Source organism: Vidua chalybeata, chromosome 7 (genome assembly GCF_026979565.1).
Source record: "Vidua chalybeata isolate OUT-0048 chromosome 7, bVidCha1 merged haplotype, whole genome shotgun sequence".
NCBI classification, from domain to species: domain Eukaryota; kingdom Metazoa; phylum Chordata; class Aves; order Passeriformes; family Viduidae; genus Vidua; species Vidua chalybeata.
In genome coordinates, this window is record NC_071536.1 from 27,387,621 (window position 1) to 27,405,832 (window position 18,212).

The 18,212-nt window shown below is 45.4% G+C and overlaps 1 protein-coding gene across 1 annotated transcript in view; it reads left to right on the plus strand.

Moving 5' to 3' along the window:
* The window catches only part of GLI2 (GLI family zinc finger 2), a 188,587-nt gene extending 175,965 nt beyond the window's left edge, over positions 1-12,622 (plus strand). Inside the window, exons 12-14 of the mRNA XM_053948022.1 lie at positions 2,722-3,003; positions 6,046-6,382; positions 7,423-12,622. Of these exons, the coding sequence (XP_053803997.1) occupies positions 2,722-3,003; positions 6,046-6,382; positions 7,423-9,779 (2,976 nt within the window). The 3' untranslated portion in view covers positions 9,780-12,622. The remainder of the gene's footprint in view (positions 1-2,721; positions 3,004-6,045; positions 6,383-7,422) is intronic.
* The last annotated feature ends 5,590 nt before the right edge of the window (positions 12,623-18,212 follow it).

Sequence of the window (18,212 nt, forward strand, 5' to 3'; positions counted from 1 at the left end):
GTCAGACCATTTGGGTTCCCCTTGTGCAAGAAGGTGAGGCTGTAGGGCAGGAGCATCCAGCTCCATGTCTCTTGTGCACCCTGATCTAAATATGCTGACACTTGGCACAAACTGCTTTCAAACAACCCAACTGAAGACTCGGATAACAGATAGGGGTTTTATCCTCTGCAGTTGCTTTCCCTGAAGGACACCTACCTCTCCTCTGGTGTAGGAACAGCACAGCCACTAGTGGAGGATCTGTACCAGACCAGCTGGCCCTGCCACGGGAACTATAAGGCACTACCACTATCCAAACGATCTTACATTTTGCAGTCGTGCTCACTCCTGAACTGTTGTTCAGCCCTCCTTGATGCAGTACGGAAACACCCCAAGATTGTGGGAGACCTGTAGGCTCCATACAATGGTTCTCTGGGCCATATTTTTGACATCCTCTTTTTGAGGATCATATAACACGATCCTTTACACCAGGTGGTGTCCCTCACAGCAAAGCTCCTCACACTGGGCAGCAGGCCCAGGCGAAGGTCCTGTGTCCAGCTGTGGCCATGACCACTGGCTTAGCAAACTGTACTGAGACCTTGGCTCACAAAACCACACAAATGCAAAGCAGAAGTTTGTGGCTGTGAATATTTCCCATTACCCATTGGTAACTCTATTGTGGTTCCTAGCTACCTTCTAAATATTTTCCTCTGCTTGCAGTGTTTACTTGGATTACACCAGTTTCAGAGTTAGTCATCCAAGTCTCCTCTAAGGGGGGAGTTCCAGGTTCCCTGTGTTTGTCACTATCATTGTGTGACAGGACGTAGGTGTATGGTCCAAACAAGCTGAAGTTCAAGGCTGGGAATATGTTACCACACCGGCTTTGGTTTGATTGTTGAAATGTCATACACACTATGTTTTAAACTTCCAGTGATTGTTTGAATCCCTTCAGGGGATACCTTCGAAGATACACCTGGAAAAAGGGGTTTCATCCTGTGACCACTCTCCAGTGCATACACAGAGGAGTGGCATGGGTTCATGGCCAGCCAAGGACTCAGAGTGACATTTTCAGCAACTCAAGTTGAACAAGGGTAAAACACATAAATCCAGCTCTGCTTAGTGTGTGGGGAGATCTCCAGTTCTCCCAACCTAAGGAGTATTACCCTGTATGTGTATGAACATAGGAGTTTAGATATCTAAACTCTTGACGTCACTAGAGTGAAGATGTCACTAGATGTCAAAATCTGAATAACCCAGGGACAGATGAAGGCACACCGATGAAACAGCAGTCATGCTTAGCTCAGTTGCAAGAGGTATGGCCTGATGAAGAGGATGATTGAATCCCCTTAGATGGAGTGTCTGCTGTCTAAGCAAGAGTGATCATGTTACCCTAATTGCTAGAGTCTGAAAAATCAGAACTGTTGAGCCTAAAGAATATTTATTAAAAATATTTGAGCTGTTCATATACAGGATTTTTTCAGCACATGTGGTGGGGGTTCTGTTCTTTGTAATAAGGTTTAATAGCAGTAATGGTATTTCTATAATGCTTGTCCAAAAGGTTGCATGATATTTTTAAATAAACTATTTTAATTTTTGTGCTTTGGTTTACCCAGCTTTAAAATATATTAAATATTTACCTCAGTGGGGTGTTACGTGGATTTAGCTGGTTTGAATGATGTGCCAAGATCAGTCAGGAAGCATGCTTTTGAATACAAACAGACTTTCAGTGTTTTTCATGTGATGATGCTGGCTTTCTGCAAAGAGTATATACTCCTTTGTATTTTTTCACTTAAGTTCCTGAACAAAATTACAAAACAGATTAAAAAAAAAAAACAAAAACAAAAAAAAAAAAAACCAAACAGAATAGGAATGGTCATTTTGGGTAACCTTCAAATAACATCTGTTTTTTCACATGGATCTATCCTAGTGGATTGGCAGAAAAATACATAGAGTAGTTGTGAGGCCAAAAGCAGAACTTGTGATGAATTCAGAGCTTCCAGTGCAGCAGCACCATCTCAAACAACTGCAGTGCTAATACACTTTGGAATTGAAGACTCAGTAAAATAAAAGAAGTTAAAAGAATAAAAGTATCTGTTGCCGATTTCTGTTTTCAGAAGCATGGCTTCAGCCTTGTTTTCCTGTGGCAATCAATGATTCATGAATTCGGGATAGAGTGCTGTCCTCTGAAAAAAAAAAACATTGCATGCCTGTGGTTTGTTTTGCACAATAGCAGATTTCAAGGTGACAGGTGCTGGAGTGGTGTGATAGATTGAGTAGGGTGAATCCAGTCTGGCTTGAATTCACTGGCCCTCCATCAGCCAAAAGGTTTCAGACATTTTCTTGGTGTAGACCCCACCTTAGCAGAGTGAATGTGTTATGCCCAGTGCGCTACATCACCTCCTTCCCATCCTTAATCAGGAAATATTCCTGTGGCCACCCAAGCAAATACATACATGGTAAAGTAATACTAGGGAAGTATTTCATGAATTCTTAGCTGTCTTTTGATCCAGAAACTGAAAACAAGAAGTTTAGCCAACATGAAATGGCCAGCCAAGTCTGTGTGGATTAGCAGCAGCTCATATATCACATCTTCCGTATCTCAGTCTTACAGAGTCCTGTGGAGCAGATGCTCCACATTTTGCTGCTGCCTGCTGCTCTGCTCATTATATTTTTTTGGCCCATACACTGTACCTGGAATATTTGGGCTTATTCTAAATATAACCCAAGATTTGCTTGCACTGACAGAAACCCTACGTCTGTAAAATCCCTGGCTGCACGAAGAGGTACACAGACCCCAGTTCCCTCAGAAAACACGTCAAGACAGTGCACGGGCCTGATGCTCACGTCACAAAGAAGCAGCGCAATGACGTTCACCCGAGGCCACCTCCCCTCAAGGAAAATGGGGACAATGAGGCAAGTGCCAAGCAGAGCAGCAAGGTGTCAGAGGAGAGCCCCGAGGCCAACAGCACCACAAGGAGCATGGAGGATTGCTTACAAGTCAAAACAATAAAAACAGAGAATTCTGTGGTAAGAGCAGTTGCTTTTGGCAGAAATGACATGGTTCCTGATTTCTCTGATGCACTAGGGGCATAAAGCATTTGTATTCCATTTACCTCTCTGGGCAGGTGCCCTTCAACCCTAGAGTTCAAGTCCAGAAATGAAACTGCAGGTCAGGGCACAGCCCACTGCATTTTGTACCTTCCTACCCAGCATCATAAATTCTTGCCCTTGTAGTCATAGGAGCCAAGTGATGCCCTTTGCTGAGGTTGGCATTCCTGTGCTGTGAAAGTGGGTAACACCCAAGAGTGTTGTGGTCAAATGAGCTTTACCTATCTCACCAGTTTAAATTGAGCAATGACCACAGGGCACAGATTGATGAATGCTTCTTGAAGCAAAGGTCCTGGCTTAAGCAGTCCCTTTTCTCCTCCTCCCTGTACCCTTCACTCCTTCTCTTTCTAGTCTGCTGCTATTTGATGGAGCCAGTGGGGATAAAACTAGCTGTTCTATTTTTGTTGAGTATCTTAAAGCAAGTTCAATTCCTTGATCCTGTCCACCATACACAGAAGCACAAAATCCCTGGGGTTTTCAGGGACCTTTTGAGATCATCTAGTCCCACCTCCCTGATCAGCCGAGGCTGGCTAGAGCAGATTACTCAGGAGTACAGAAATTCAACAGATGACTCCCAGCTGCCATAGAAAATTGTAGCGAGATGATGGGGCAGGGGAGTGAAATTAGGAATAAACATGGGACCAGTGCTGCGGCTTACAGAATACAGACTGTCACTCTGCCATGATCAAGCTTTACAGCTCTAGCACCTGAAGCAAAGACCATTTATCAGTTTTCTGTCCATTGCAGCAGCTCCACAATGGGCAGTAGTGTGGTCAGTGATACTAAAGAGCTATGTATAGTGGTGCTTTCAAACACATCAAACCGCTTCCACCCCAGCCAGGGTGGAGGAGGAGATGGAGCATTGCAACACATGAATCACTTTTACCTTTTGATGTTTTCTTTTCACTTTTGTACCCAAAGTTCTGGTCTGCTGCATCAGCTCAGAGTGGGACAGGGTATGGGCTGGATACAGAAGAAAAGACCTTTACCTGCAAAGGAATGTTCACATATTCCCCAGACTTCCCACTTGATCTGAAAGGACTTTGAGCTCCAAAATATATATTTTCTTGATTTGAATCCAGGCTAAAAGATAGTTATTCCTGTGAAAAACATGCCCTGGAGCTACAAAGATTTTCTCAGAAGGGTTAGGGAATGTGTTGTTGGACAAATTACTAATGAGCAGCATGTTTTAGTTAAAAAAAAAAATTCATATTTACACATCCAGAATGTCTCTAATTGACTAAAGAAACAGTTTCCTGTGATGAGGTTCTCTACTGTGTTACAAAAGCTGAGTGTGAGAACCACTGGACAGAATGACCTTTCTCCAATACTCTTCCTCTATGTGTTTTGTTGTTTTTTTCCTATGAAAACACTGACACAATTACAGCTCCCCACCCTGCTTCTCCTGAAGGTATGGGCTTGTTTTCCTAGCACTCTGTGCTGCCAGAGTTCCAAGCCATCTCACTGGCAGCAGCCCTGGTCATGTGTTTCTCTTCACTGTGCCTCTGTAGCACCAGGTACTTCCCTTGTGCACATCTGACAGGTGGCATCTCATCTGGTGGGTCCACATCCAACTCCTGTTTCATGGTTAAGGTCAGGGAGGTGGGAGGGGTGAGATGCTTCACTGGTTCCCATCATTCCCAGGCTCCTTTTTTTGACCCATATTTGTGTGTCACCCCAAACCCATGGAAACAGGTAGAAAGTCTCTCCTAGGAGCTTTTATTTGTGCCCTCGAAGAGGGAAGGCAGGGAAGATGGGGTATGGGAGTGGGGGATATGCTGGTAATTTGTGCTGTATTCTGCATTTCCCTCTTCCTCCTTTTACTAACCTGGTCCTTTTTGTTAATGCTGTCTTTGTCCTAACAACCTGTTCTTTATTCCCACTTACCCTTCCTTACTCTACCTTCCTAAGGACAGTCGGTACTAAGGTGAGCAAAGAAATCCTTTGTATTAAAGTAACTGTATAAAGCATGATCTCCTGCAGATCTCTGTCTCCATTTAACCCTCACAGGATGGAAGTAGAAGTATGTGGGGCAGTGGGGAGGGATAGGAGAAATTTGCTTGAGTGCCGAAAGGGGGAGGATGCAGTGCCCAAGGATTCCCTTTGCCACCTTTCTCCCAGCATCAAACTTGCCATTAAATATTGGGATTGCAATTTCTATCATCTAGACTGAAGGGCAATCAGAGCCAGTCAACCCTGCCCATGGGGAGCTGCTATGGAGTAAAGTAACAACACTGCAGCACTCCGCATTCCCACCTTGGCCCAGGGCAGAGTACTTTGCCTTTTCAGCACTCCCATTTTTTGCTGGAGCATGGGCCTGGAGCAGAAAAGCCAGGCATCCTGTTTGGTAGCAGCAGCAGAGCAAGTTCAGACCATATAGTGTCTGCTGCAAATAAACTACTCAATGTGAGTAGTTTACATTCCTAATGTAAATAAAATAAATATTTATGGTGCTTATCTGGCTTATCTGAAAGTGGGAGTTTGCAAACAGTGAGCCAGGTTTTTATCTGGCAGGGAAGTTTGTCAGCTAACATAATTATATGTTAGGGTATTTTAAAGACAGAAATATGTTGTGTCTGAAATACTTAAACCTTGATCCCATGTTAGATAAGCCAGTGTTTGCTGCAATATACCTTGCACAACCAGGTGACATGCTGCTTTTCTTCGAGAAACATCTGTCCTTCTTTTGGAGGGATAGCATTTGGTTCTCTCCATCTTGCAGTTGAATCACCATGGTTTTTCCAGATGTGGGGTGCAGTCCCATCCTCCTCTCACAGGGAAGAGGCATCTGCCTTTTGGAAGAGCTGAGATCCTGCTGCAGCAGGGAGGGGTAACAAGGCAGGGGAGAGCCTAGGATGGGAGCTCTCCTAGGCTCCAGGACTAACATGGGATGTTGGGCTCCTGATTTCTTTCCATCCATGTTTTCACCTGCCCAACTTTTTCCTCTTTTGCCTCCCCAAGATGTGTCAGTCCAGTCCTGGTGGCCAGTCGTCTTGCAGCAGTGAGCCATCACCCCTTGGCAGCACCAACAACAATGACAGTGGAGTAGAAATGAACATGCACAGCGGGGGAAGTCTGGGAGATCTGACGGCGTTGGATGACAACGCTCCTGTGGTGGACTCAACAGTCTCATCTGGTAACTCGGCAGTCAGCCTGCAGCTAAGAAAACACATGACGACGATGCAAAGACTTGAACAGCTCAAGAAGGAGAAACTCAAGACAGTTAAGGATTCCTGCTCATGGCTGAGCCCAGCTCCACAAGCCAGAAACACCAAGCTGCCTCCCATCTCAGGAAATGGTAAGCCCTGGGCCTGGACCATGTCCTGTAGGAACATTTCAGAGTTTGACTCTGGTTTCATAACCAAGAGTCTGCCCTGGAGGAATGAGGATCATTCCTTACTGCCTCTGAGTCATGCTTTGATAGATAAAGATGTCAGGTAAAATGGACAGCTTGGGTGTAAACACAGCCATCTGGTGATGTGCAAGAGAAACCCAGGTGCTCAGTTCTACAGACCTGTGAAGGGAGACAGAGGTTTTGGTGTCCTTGTTTCTGAGCTTGCCCAGAACCAGACACAGCTGTCCCCATTGTCTCAGCCGCAAGACTACTTGCATTTTTTCTAGCAGTAAGAGTTCCCCAAGGGCTAATGTGCTTCCTGGGAGACCACTGGAGCACAGCAGCAATCCAGACAAGACCTCCCTCCATAATCTTGCTCTGAACAGGCCTTTCGTCACTCAGAAGCTCCTGGCTGTTGCCTCCAGCTTCATAGTCTCCTTTCCCACTGGCTGGTGGGTCCTGGTAAAAGCATCTTTTTGAACCCTCTAGAGGTCCCCTAACTTTGCCAAGAAATCCAAAGGCATAGTGCCTGGGTTATACTAGATCTGAGAGCTTCTTGTGTTGCTCTTGAAGAGCCTTTGAACACCAGCCTTTGTGCTTTGGACCTGCTCTCCCTGACTGCTGTGCATCTGTCCCAGAGAGTAGCTGTGGTTGTGGTTGTGTGGTGTCCCTGTGGCACTGTTCACATCAGTCCTACCTTTGTCCCGCTGAGGGAAGCCCATGTGGAGACATTTCCTCAGAAGCTGAGTGTAAGGAGTGTACATGTTACAAATGCTCTGCAGCAGGGATTTCTTAACTTCTCTCCCCAGACTTCTTGCTCCCTTTTCATGGACATAGAGCTAGAAATGAAGCTTTGAATTCACTAGCAGCACATAAAACTCATCATCACTCCCATGAAATATTTGGGGGTGGCTTTGTGGGTCTATATTCTGGCACCTAGAACACTACGAAGTGAAAGTTCTCAACTAACTAAACCTTTTCCTTCCCTGCAACCTTTCTTTCAGGCTCTGTTCTAGAAAATAGTGGTGGTTCTTCTGCTACGCTGCCTAACCCCAGAATAATGGAGCTGTCTGTCAACGAGGTTACAATGCTGAACCAACTCAACGAGCGCCGTGACAGTACAACAAGCACTGTCAGCTCCGCCTACACTGTCAGCCGCCGATCCTCAGGGATCTCCCCGTACTTCTCCAGCCGCCGCTCCAGTGAGGCTTCGCATTTCGGGCACCGCCCTAACAACACGAGCTCTGCTGACTCCTACGACCCCATTTCCACGGATGCCTCCCGCCGGTCGAGCGAGGCAAGCCAGTGCAGTGGGATGCCGGGTCTGCTGAACCTCACACCAGCTCAGCACTACAGGCTGAAAGCCAAGTATGCTGCTGCCACAGGGGGCCCTCCTCCGACTCCCCTGCCAAACATGGAGAGGATGACCCTGAAGAACAGGATCTCACTTATGGATGGACCAGACCCCACCTTGCCTTCCATCCGCCTCCCACCAGGCCCCAGGCGTTGCAGTGATGGTAACACCTATGGCTACGCATCAGCTCCAGCATTTCCCCATGAGGTGCAGGGCAACTGCACAAGACGGGCAAGCGACCCAGTGAGGAGACCTCCTGGAGACCCCCAGGCTCTCCCACGAGTTCACCGCTTCAACAGCACTAACAGTGTGAACCCCTTCCATCCTCCACATGCCACAGACAGGAGGAATTTTGGTCTCCAGAGCTATGGGCGCTCAGATGGGAGCCTGCCCCGGCACACCTACTCACCCCGGCCACTGAGCATCAGTGAAAACATCACCATGGAAGCCATGTCCGGGGAGACAGATGTGCCTATTGGAGATGATGACATTATGCTGCCAGATGATGTGGTACAGTACATCAAATCCCAGAACAATGGGACAGTGGCCGAGAGCACTTCTGTGGGATACAACAATGAGATGCAGAACTTCCAAGGAAGTGGGAAGCTGCAGCCTCCAGCCTTGCCCAGCCAGCGCAGGATGGCGGTGGCAGAGGCAAGTATGAGCCACTTGGGACCCATGATGGCAGAGTGTACCATGAGTTTTGATACTTCTTCAGACATGAATAAAAATAACATGCCTGTCCAGTGGAATGAAGTCAGCTCGGGCACAGTTGATATCATGTCCAATCAGTCAAAGCAGCAGTTTTCACAAGGGAACTTAGCGGTGGTCCAGCAGAAGCAGAACTTTGGTCAGTACCAGAACTACAACCAGCAGCAGATGCAGCTGCCAGACAACAGCATGAATGCAACACCGCAGAGCTTTATGCAGAGAAACATGGGCATGGATGGGCAGAGGCTAAACTGCATGCAGCTGCGGCAGCAGCACATGAGCCTAGGTCCCAGCATGAGCTCCGATATGGGCTTGCACACAGGGTATAACCAACCACATCAGATGCTGAGCCCCAGTGCAGTCAGTGGCAACCCAAATCAGATCTCTCCTAATTGTAGCAACATGGCAGCAAAGTCTGGACCCCACCTTCACCCTCAGCAAATGGACATGGTGGCCAACCCTTCTTTGATGGTCAGGAGCAACAGTGAGCGCACAGCACTGGGACAGGTCATGCACGAACCAAGTCAGCAGAACTACTCATCTCAGCCAAGTCACCTGAACTTCCCTGTAGCTCAGGAGACCTTTCCTCAGTCCATCATGACCTCCAATCAGCCCAATTTTGAGCCTCAGCAGAGCGTGATGGGTTCAGCTGCGCAGGCATATCCGCCTGGCATGATCCAGCCTCATCCTCCACCGGAGCCAAACCCAGGCAGCAGACCCCGAGGAGTCCGCACCGCCCAGCAGCTGGGCTATATGAGAACTCCCCATCCTACGAGCACCATCAGCCCTGGCCAGGAGACAACAGAGGCCATGCATAAAAGAACCAGCGACATGTTGCTGGCACCAGCCCAGCAGTGCGCAGACGGCACGAGGGACAACAACTTGATGTACTATTATGGCCAAATCCACATGTATGAACAGAACAACGGCTTCGATAACCACACGGACTGTCGGGTCAGGCAGCAGCAGTGCACACAAAACAGCAAGCCAGCCACTCTGCCTTCCCCAGGAACAAACCAGGTGTCCAGCACAGTGGACTCTCAAGGTCTTGAGCCGCCCCAGATAGATTTTGATGCCATCATGGACGATGGGGACCATTCAAGCTTGATGTCAGGAACCCTGAGCCCCAGCATCCTGCAGAACCTCTCCCAGAACTCCTCTCGCCTGACGACTCCACGAAACTCTCTGACACTGCCAACCATACCTGCGGGGATAAGCAATATGGCAATAGGTGATATGAGTTCCATGCTAACCACGCTGGCAGAAGAGAGTAAATTTCTAAACATGATGTCGTAACAGTAAAGCACAAGGCCTTGGTGCTATCCAAGGGGCTCTGCATGAAGCAGTTGTATGAACGTGCTTTTCAAAAATAATCTGTTTCAATAGAGTAGGGTTTTTTATAAGTGTTAAATACATTAAAGGATTTCAAAATGAAAATTTTTAAAAGTCTGTGTACAGAATTATGTAAACTATATGCAGGCAGTTCAGTACCACAAGGGTGCACCTCTAGTATTATTTTTTTGGCTTGGTTTCCCAGAGCACTGAATGGTATCGCCACCAAGCTAGGAGACAGCATGAGGGTGGTTAGAGATTAAACCCTCCCTTCTGGGAAGCCCTGTAAATAGCCTTCCCCATCATTTTTCCGTTAGTTATATTTGCAAAAAAATTCCGTTTTCAACCCACCCCAGAAAGAAATGGGAGGATGTGGTTTTGGTTAGAATAAAAGCCATACTATGTATTCTGCTCTGATGAGAGTAGGGTTTAGTTACGTCTCCAAACAAGCCCTCTGCCAGCAGTATTGTTTTATACCGTAAATACCTTTGTACCTTGCAAAGAGCAACGTTTCCAAATGGCTTCTCAGCGAAGTGCCTTACCATGCTTTCTTGTTAAGTAGCCAAGGCCTCTCTTCCTTTAAAAATCAAATATAGTGTATTGTCAGAAGCGTATATAAAATGTACATTTATAAAAACATAGTGGTGTTTCTGAGAAAACATTGGAAAGACACATTGATGAGACACATAAAAGGTGAATGCACACTTTGATCAGATGTGTTTACAACGTGGTTTATATCATGTGCAGAGTGGAGCAGAGGTCTGGGAACAGCAATCACTGGGAAATAATCCCCTGTGGCAGGAAGGCTCTGGCGTGCAGACTGACACACATGCATAACTTTGCACCTTCTGAACACAGTGACTTTCTGTGAGTGCCCCACATGCATCTTTAATGTCAGAGTGCTGGAGCACACATTACTGGATCCCTGTGCAGCTTTGCAGCAGCTTCGCTCTCTGGTGGGTTTTCCATGCTGAGGTGCTCACGTAAACAAGTGATGGTGATGGAGAGATTTTTACGATTGTTCCAGCCCACCATGCACTGTGGCAGCACCAGGGGAACAGGTTAATCTGCCAGGGTTCGTCTGTGTGATGTGCTCAGTGCAGGGTTCTGCCTGGGCTCCATGTGCACAACAGGTGCCTTGCTGCACTGCTGTGGGGCCAAGCATAAGCCAAAACACCCTGCCCCACAAGCAGGCTTGTTGGCATGCACCCAGTGCTAGCTTAACATGTCCCACAGCATGAAAAAAACCTGCTGTATCCAAAAAATATACCATGGTCAACCTGAGTTGTTCATTTAACTAGTAGACTGCACCTGCAGCCTGCAGCACCTGCACTAGCAGACTGCACCTGCAGCACTAAACATGTGTATAGTCTCAAAACAGGTATTTGAGTCAGAATAATAGCTTGGTCAATGAGAATCTCTTGGAACCATCACTGGGGAAGAGATGGGAGAAGCAGGACCTCCTGAAGTCAAATTCTCCACCAGAATATAACTGCTTATAATAGTGATCAGCTGTTTCCAGGACAGTCCCACCTGCCAGTAAGTTATCTTTGTTGTATTATTTATTTTTGCTGTCATTAGACAAAAGGGTAGAAGCAGTGGGGTGCATGTTCTTGGGAGGAGTCCTTGCTTAACTTCAGACTGCGTTGGACAATGACAACTCCTCTCATCCTGCTCTCATAGCCTCAAATACTTTGTACCCCATATGTTGAGGGGCAGGGAACAAGTGTGACATCCCCCCAGGTTCTTACAGCTGGACTGAGTAAGCATCTGTAGAGCTTCACTCTTCCCTTTCCGTCTTCCTGTCATGTCAGTGTCATGTTCCCATTTGCACCTGACTCTGTCCCTGCACAGGACCAGGACAGCTCTAAAAGGGTGTTTTCTGGTGTCTTTTCTTTCCTTTTGCACAAACTGATGTCAGGATCACTCTTCCCAGTATCACCAGGGGCTGACATGAAAATGCCACATGCTACCTCCAGGCAAACTCTGTGACATCAGGTAGGCAGGAGCTGTGTTTGGCAGTGGTGGATCGGGACAGCTTTGCTGCCAGGTATCCCTGGCTACAGCTGGTGCAGGGAGGTGCTGCTCAGCATCCTGCAGTCTCATCATCCTCATCCCAAATGCAGAGGGTGCACACAGGGTGCTCTCAGCCCTGCCTTTCACCCCTTAGTGATTGCTGCTGATGTCCAGGATGCATGAGGACAGGGAAGCAAAGCAAGGTGCCTGGCTGTTTATTTGTGTCTCCTGTGAAAGTTGTGTTTAAAGGGATTGTTTTATACTCTGCTGTATATATTCTCCAGCAGTTACTGACCTTGCCCTTGCCTTCGCATTTATGAAAAGAGGGCAGTACATGTTTTAGGACATTGTATGTTGTCCTGGACATTTGGAGTACAACTGGGCATCCCTTATGCTGAGATGGATCAGGCTTTTGTGTATCCTTTGTTTGCTAATGACTTTTTTAACAGCTGCATAGGGCAACAATGGCTCATGAGTCCTGCCTCACAGATATCTCATTAGCAAAAGTTCAAATACAGAAGCAAAACCAAATCTCCACTTACTTGAGATTTTTTGGACTTTCCAGTGGTGGTCTTCCTTCATTTACTGAAAAAGTATTATAATAATCTTTCCAGCACTGTATATATTATGTATAGAAGACATCATTACTAAAAGTACTGTAGGTGAATTGTTCTGTCAAATTTATATCCTAAGAACATTTTTAGCTGTTTTCTACATCATAAGAATGGAGGTAACATGCTGAACCTGTATATAAACCTTTTGTACATTAAAAATAATTTTTTTTTTCATAATTCATGGTGTCTGTTGTTATTTCTTTTTATTGCCAAATGATGGTTGGTCTCGGTCTGTCATTACCACACCAACACTGTCAGTTGAACTCTGGTGGTGCTTAGGAACTGTTGGTGAGGAGCTAGTAGGGTAAGTGATACAGCACAGATGTGGAATGGTCTTGCCTTGAAGAGCTTCCACTTAACAATGAGCTGGAGGTGGCAGAAAGAGAGGCAGCAATGTCAGTGTGTGCTGCAAGCACAGTCCTGCTGTCCAGGTGTCTTTCACTGCCTCTTGGCAGAGGTGATTTGAAAGACAATGGCGGTGCAGCAGGGAGAGGCTCAGAGCAAGGGGTTGGACAAATCTGTCAACCAGAAGATTTATGATAAAAATGGCTTGTTGACTGACTTGGTCGTTGTCCAAAAGGAAACAGAAATAGGACAGATTAGCAGGAGCTGTGATGGGCCATGACAGTGGCAAATTGAATATTGGGTTTGGAGAAAGGAGAAATTAATCTGTGCATTATGTATGTGATGCGAAGCAATTATTGGGTGAGCAACTGATAGATACATCAGTTGTGACTAGTTGGAGTCTCATCCAGTTGCTTGATGAGAAAGATTTAATTTGGCTGCAGCAAGAGTTAGCGCAGCTACTCAAGAGATTGACTTTCAACTTGTTTTTGTGGAGGTGTGCACAGGGCTGGAGCCTTAAGGGAGAGTGAGGAGACTCACAGATGATCCTCGTGGGCACAGCAATGAGCTTGCAATGAAAGCTGCTGAGCAAAGCAGTTGGCCAGTGAGTCAGTGAATTATACTTGGTGCAAATGAACCAGTAGTTTCATGCAGAAGCAGCTGAAGGGGATATACTTCTTTTCCTCTCTTTGGGATTCCTCCTGAGCTAATTGGCAGAATCAGGTACGTAGAATCAGGTACATATGGGACAAACCCTCACCCTGTCTTCAGGATTCCTATATATGGGACAAACTGTCCGGGTTCCTTCAAAGTCCATGGCAAGAGATTGGCACATCCCTCTTGTGAAATTAATCTTTCCTGTTTTAGACACACGGAATGGGGTGGACTTTTCCTCTGAAAGACATGTGTCACTCTCCTCACTGATTACAGAGAGACCCCCAAATGGCCAGCTTAGATGCCTTGTTCAGTGGGGCGAGGTGAATCCCGTAGTCTTGTGGATCTCTTACACTAATCTGGTCACCCTCAGCATGATCTGAGGTTGAGTCAGTGGAAGTGTTAGTGATCCTGTTAGCCTGTTATTTATTGGATAAATATCACACCCGTCTGTACTGTCCAAGAACTACAGAAATCACAATAAAAATGCAGTAATTTTATTAAAAGGAAATTGTTCAGATCTTTTCTATTGACAAAAGGTTTTGGAGACTCAGATCAGCTTCTACTGCTTTTCTACTTCAAACACTTAAAGTAGGTTTCTAATCTAGATCAAATGATGCTTTTAGTTGGTGTTTCTCTTCAGAGTTCAATCAGGGCACACCTCTGCCAGTGTGAGAACATATTTATTACTTAAACTGGGCTAAGATTTCCTAGGAGTCCACCTGAGGTCATGTACCAGCATGTGCATCTTTACTGCTTTACCATCCTGGAATAAACAAGGAACGAAAGGCTTACTGCTCCAGTTGTAAGCAGGTAATAACCCTTCTGCAGCAAATGTTGTTTATAAGCCAGAGCTTGGAGTTTATACTACTGTGGCAGCTGCATAATATTCAATTAACCTTCTTTTTAATCAATCATATCCCTTATGAAAACAAACCATCCTAACAGGTCTGATTCTGACCTTCTTTGGTGAGTGTTAACCTCACTCCACTCCCAAAACCAGTGGGAGCATAGGAAGAGTAAGATCCCACTCTGGGTAAAACCATCACAGCTCTTTAATATTGCACTAATATCTCAGGTTTTCCTGGAGGGGAGAAAAAAGCCCATAAAAGCTACTGTTGCTGGATCTGATTGCACTTACTGAGTACAGAGTCATTCCAACAGCTCTTTATTGCAGAGGTCTCTGTAGGGATGACATAGGGGCTCCTGTTCTTTACGAGCTGTTGGATCTACTTGGAAGCGCATACGTGTGGTAAACAAATGGTGTGTTTTATATTATTGGAAGGACAATTTATGACCAACCAAGGTCTCTTGCAGACAGCCATTTAACTTGTAAGTAAAATGACCTAACACTTAAGAAATTTAGAAGCTACAAAAACAATCCATGTTGTGCCCAGTACACTTATTTCTCTTTGATTTATGCTTCATGTAAAACTTGAAATTGCCATATTAAATATGTTTGGTGTAAAAAACAAAAAAGAAAGAAAAAGAACAATGCAATGTTTTCACATATGCTGAGGGATTGTGACTACCACTGCACCAGCACTTCTGATTCATAACATGGGTCCCTTTGCCTCCCTTATTTCCATTTTCCACACACTGTCCTGTCAGGCAGATATGTAGAGGGCATGGTGGCATGCCTACTGTCACCTTTAGAAGAGCTGCTGCACACAAATACACTGCACTTGCTGGAAAATCTCTTCAAGTGTCGATGGCTTACCAAAAAGCAAACTCTGTGGCTGATACCTCTGCCTGTCAGAGGTACCATCCCACCTTTACCATCATGTGTAGGGTGGGTATCAACCAGCAGCAGAAGATGTAGCAATAGACCACAAAAGGCAGTTTCTGCACCAAAAAACAGGGAATGGGACTACATATATCTCTGATCTACATTTCTCTTTCTGGCCTTAACTCTTAGTAAGTACAGCCCAGGATAGTCTTCATAGAAAAAGGATGTTTAAGGAAGCACTCTGAAGCAGAAGCTTGGTCTGATGCTCTGAATGTCTTCTAAAGGACTCTCTTTCCCTTTCCCTTTCTCCATTCACTATACAGAAAGAGTACAGATGAAGAAAACCTTCACACATGTCCCCTCTCTCCCCTGTCGCTATCCCTTTTCTGTTCCTCTTTGGGAAGGACCCCAGAGTGCTCTGCCCATACAAACATCTTCTCTGCCAGGCTTTGACAGACAGACATTTTTTGACTCAGGACTACGAGGAACAGCTTTCCTGACACCTGTGCAGTGAACCATGCAGAAGAAGAGCACACATTTCACAGCTGGATGTTGGCCAAAGCACCAAGGTTTGTGTTCCAGTGTGGTGGTAGTGGTTAAAATAGATCAAATGAAATGAGGAGAGCAGCAGGGAAGGAAGTAAAACTCTGGACAAAGCAGGGCAAATTTCCTTCATGGCTTTGTGTCTCCCAGTGTGTCTTCCACTTGGAAAATTCCATGGGCAATAAGGTGTAACTGGCCATGACAAAAACAAAATGAAGTGATGCTTATGAGGGTGTAAGAGAGATCTGTTTTTGAAGAATTTAGGTCTGTAGAGCTTCACATAAAGGACGTCTGGAAGAAGAGCACTATTTTTAGCTCTGTTACCTCTTTTGCCGACCACTCGGTTGGCCAGTCATGCAAGCAGCCATGCCCTGGGAAGGTGCTGTGACCAGAGAGCTCCAGCCACCTGCACCCATGGAAATGACTGTGGCAGTGACAGCAGCTGAGGAACGCAGCTGGGACAGATTTGCAGCAAGCTTGGAAAGGCACTCCGGCCCCAGGCCTGGAGTCTGTAGGTGGGCTGCCCCACCCTTTGGCAGCACCAGCATCCTGCCCGTGGCTGTAGAGCTCAGAGCAAAGGCACTCCCAAGCTCTGCGCCTCAGCCAAGCTGCAAGAAACAAACGTGCTTCTCCCTTTCTGCCACTGTTACTGTACAGCACGAACTTGGATATCTCCGGGTGGTTCCACTGGGCCCCCTTCCCAACTGGCAAAGCAGCCCTCTGAGAAGGTACCTGCCTGCTGCACTTACCCATCTGATTGGCATCTGAGAAAAGTGTCTCCATGGACTCAAAACTGATGTATTCTTTTTTATTCTTTTTTTTTTTTTTTGAGCAAAATGTCTTGATGCGAATCGTTTAACCTCTGTGTCACTCATCAATAATGACGATAAGTGAAATTCAATGAAATGCACAGAGGATTAAACATCACTCCAGGCACACTGAAAGAGGGCGGCGTAACCATATCTGGGAGATCTTAAGGAGGGGTGAGAAAATGGGCTTTGCTCTGCAGTCCAAAAGGCTGAACACCCTGTAGTACCAGCACCAGCTGCGGAGAGTGCTCCACGCGGTGATCGTAATCACGTCCTGCAGGCCAGTGAATTTCCCCTGTTAGCAGCCATCCAAGAACCAAACAGGTCTCACCTTGCTTGAGGACCTCTCAGGAAATGATAGCTTGTCTTAGCAATGTCAGGAGATTTGTCAGAGAATGTGAAAGATGTTTTCAGGGAGTAGAAACTGGGACTGAGCCAGGTGAAGGTTTCTATTTAATTGGAAAAAAGAAAATAGATCCCAGCATTTCCATCATTAACTGGAAATAAGTGGGAGCATTTTGAACAAATCAGCAGTGGTCTATGTGTTGAAAGCATCAATGACACCAATGTGTTTGAGAGCCTTTTCTTAGAAACGAGAGACAGCTTTGTGGTCATTGAACACTTACAAAAAATGGCCTGTATTTGCCCAAATTATGAAGGAAATTTAAAACCTGAACCCATCAAATGCTTTCCTAAAATTTAATATCTACTAATAATATATCAACAACTTTATCCTAAAAACCCTCCAAATCTAAACCTTGAATTTACAAGAGCATTGGGCTGAGACATGACTTCTCAAGTAGTCTTGTAAAAAGGTGACAGCAAAAAGATTTTCAACTAAACTATTATCTGCACATTTCTTCAATAGTGTTTTAACTGTCATTTATGTTTTTTTTTTTTTTTTTTAAGGAAGATTTATTCTGCAGAGACATGGGCTGGTTTCATCACAGGTGAATTAGTACCAGAGAAAGTTAAGTCTCTAAGGAGCTCACATGGAGTTGTTTTCCACTCCTGATCTTTCTACAGAGTTGTTTCACTTGCAGGAAGTTGGGATTGAGCAGACTTCACAAAAAAAAAAAAAAAAAAAAAAAAAAAAAAAAAAAAAAAAAGTGTAAAATAAAGTAAGGTGCTGAGGGCCTTTTAGATTAGCATCATTCCTCCTTTTAACAGGAAAACCCACATTTTTAGTGGTGTTCAAAATTATTCCAGATAACACACAAAATACTGTACTGTGTTACAATTAGATTAGCTGAGGTAAAACCTCTTTCCCAGCCCTTATTTAAGTGCTGACAAAGTCCTTCAGGCAAAGACTGGCCCACCGATGTTCCAACAGATTCAGCAGGGCTTAGAAATTGCTTTGTGTGAGCACAACTGGTGAACAAAAAGGTTATTTTCTCCCCTCAGAATAAACCCCAGTGATAGAGAGGATGAGGTTTATTTTTTTTAAGATATTTCCAATACCTTTAGTATTGCTGAAAAAAAAGGACATTTTTTTGAATAAAAATAGCAGGAGAACCATCAGAGGATTGCAATTGTAAACTAGGTCTTGTGTACATGCTTCAGTGTTCTCTATTACAGTAAATGAAAACCACTCAAATTAGGGGAAAAATCCTCTAATGACCTGGGGGTTTTTTGGTCATTTGTTTTTTCTTAAGACAACAAATTTTGAGCCTACCATTTCTCACAG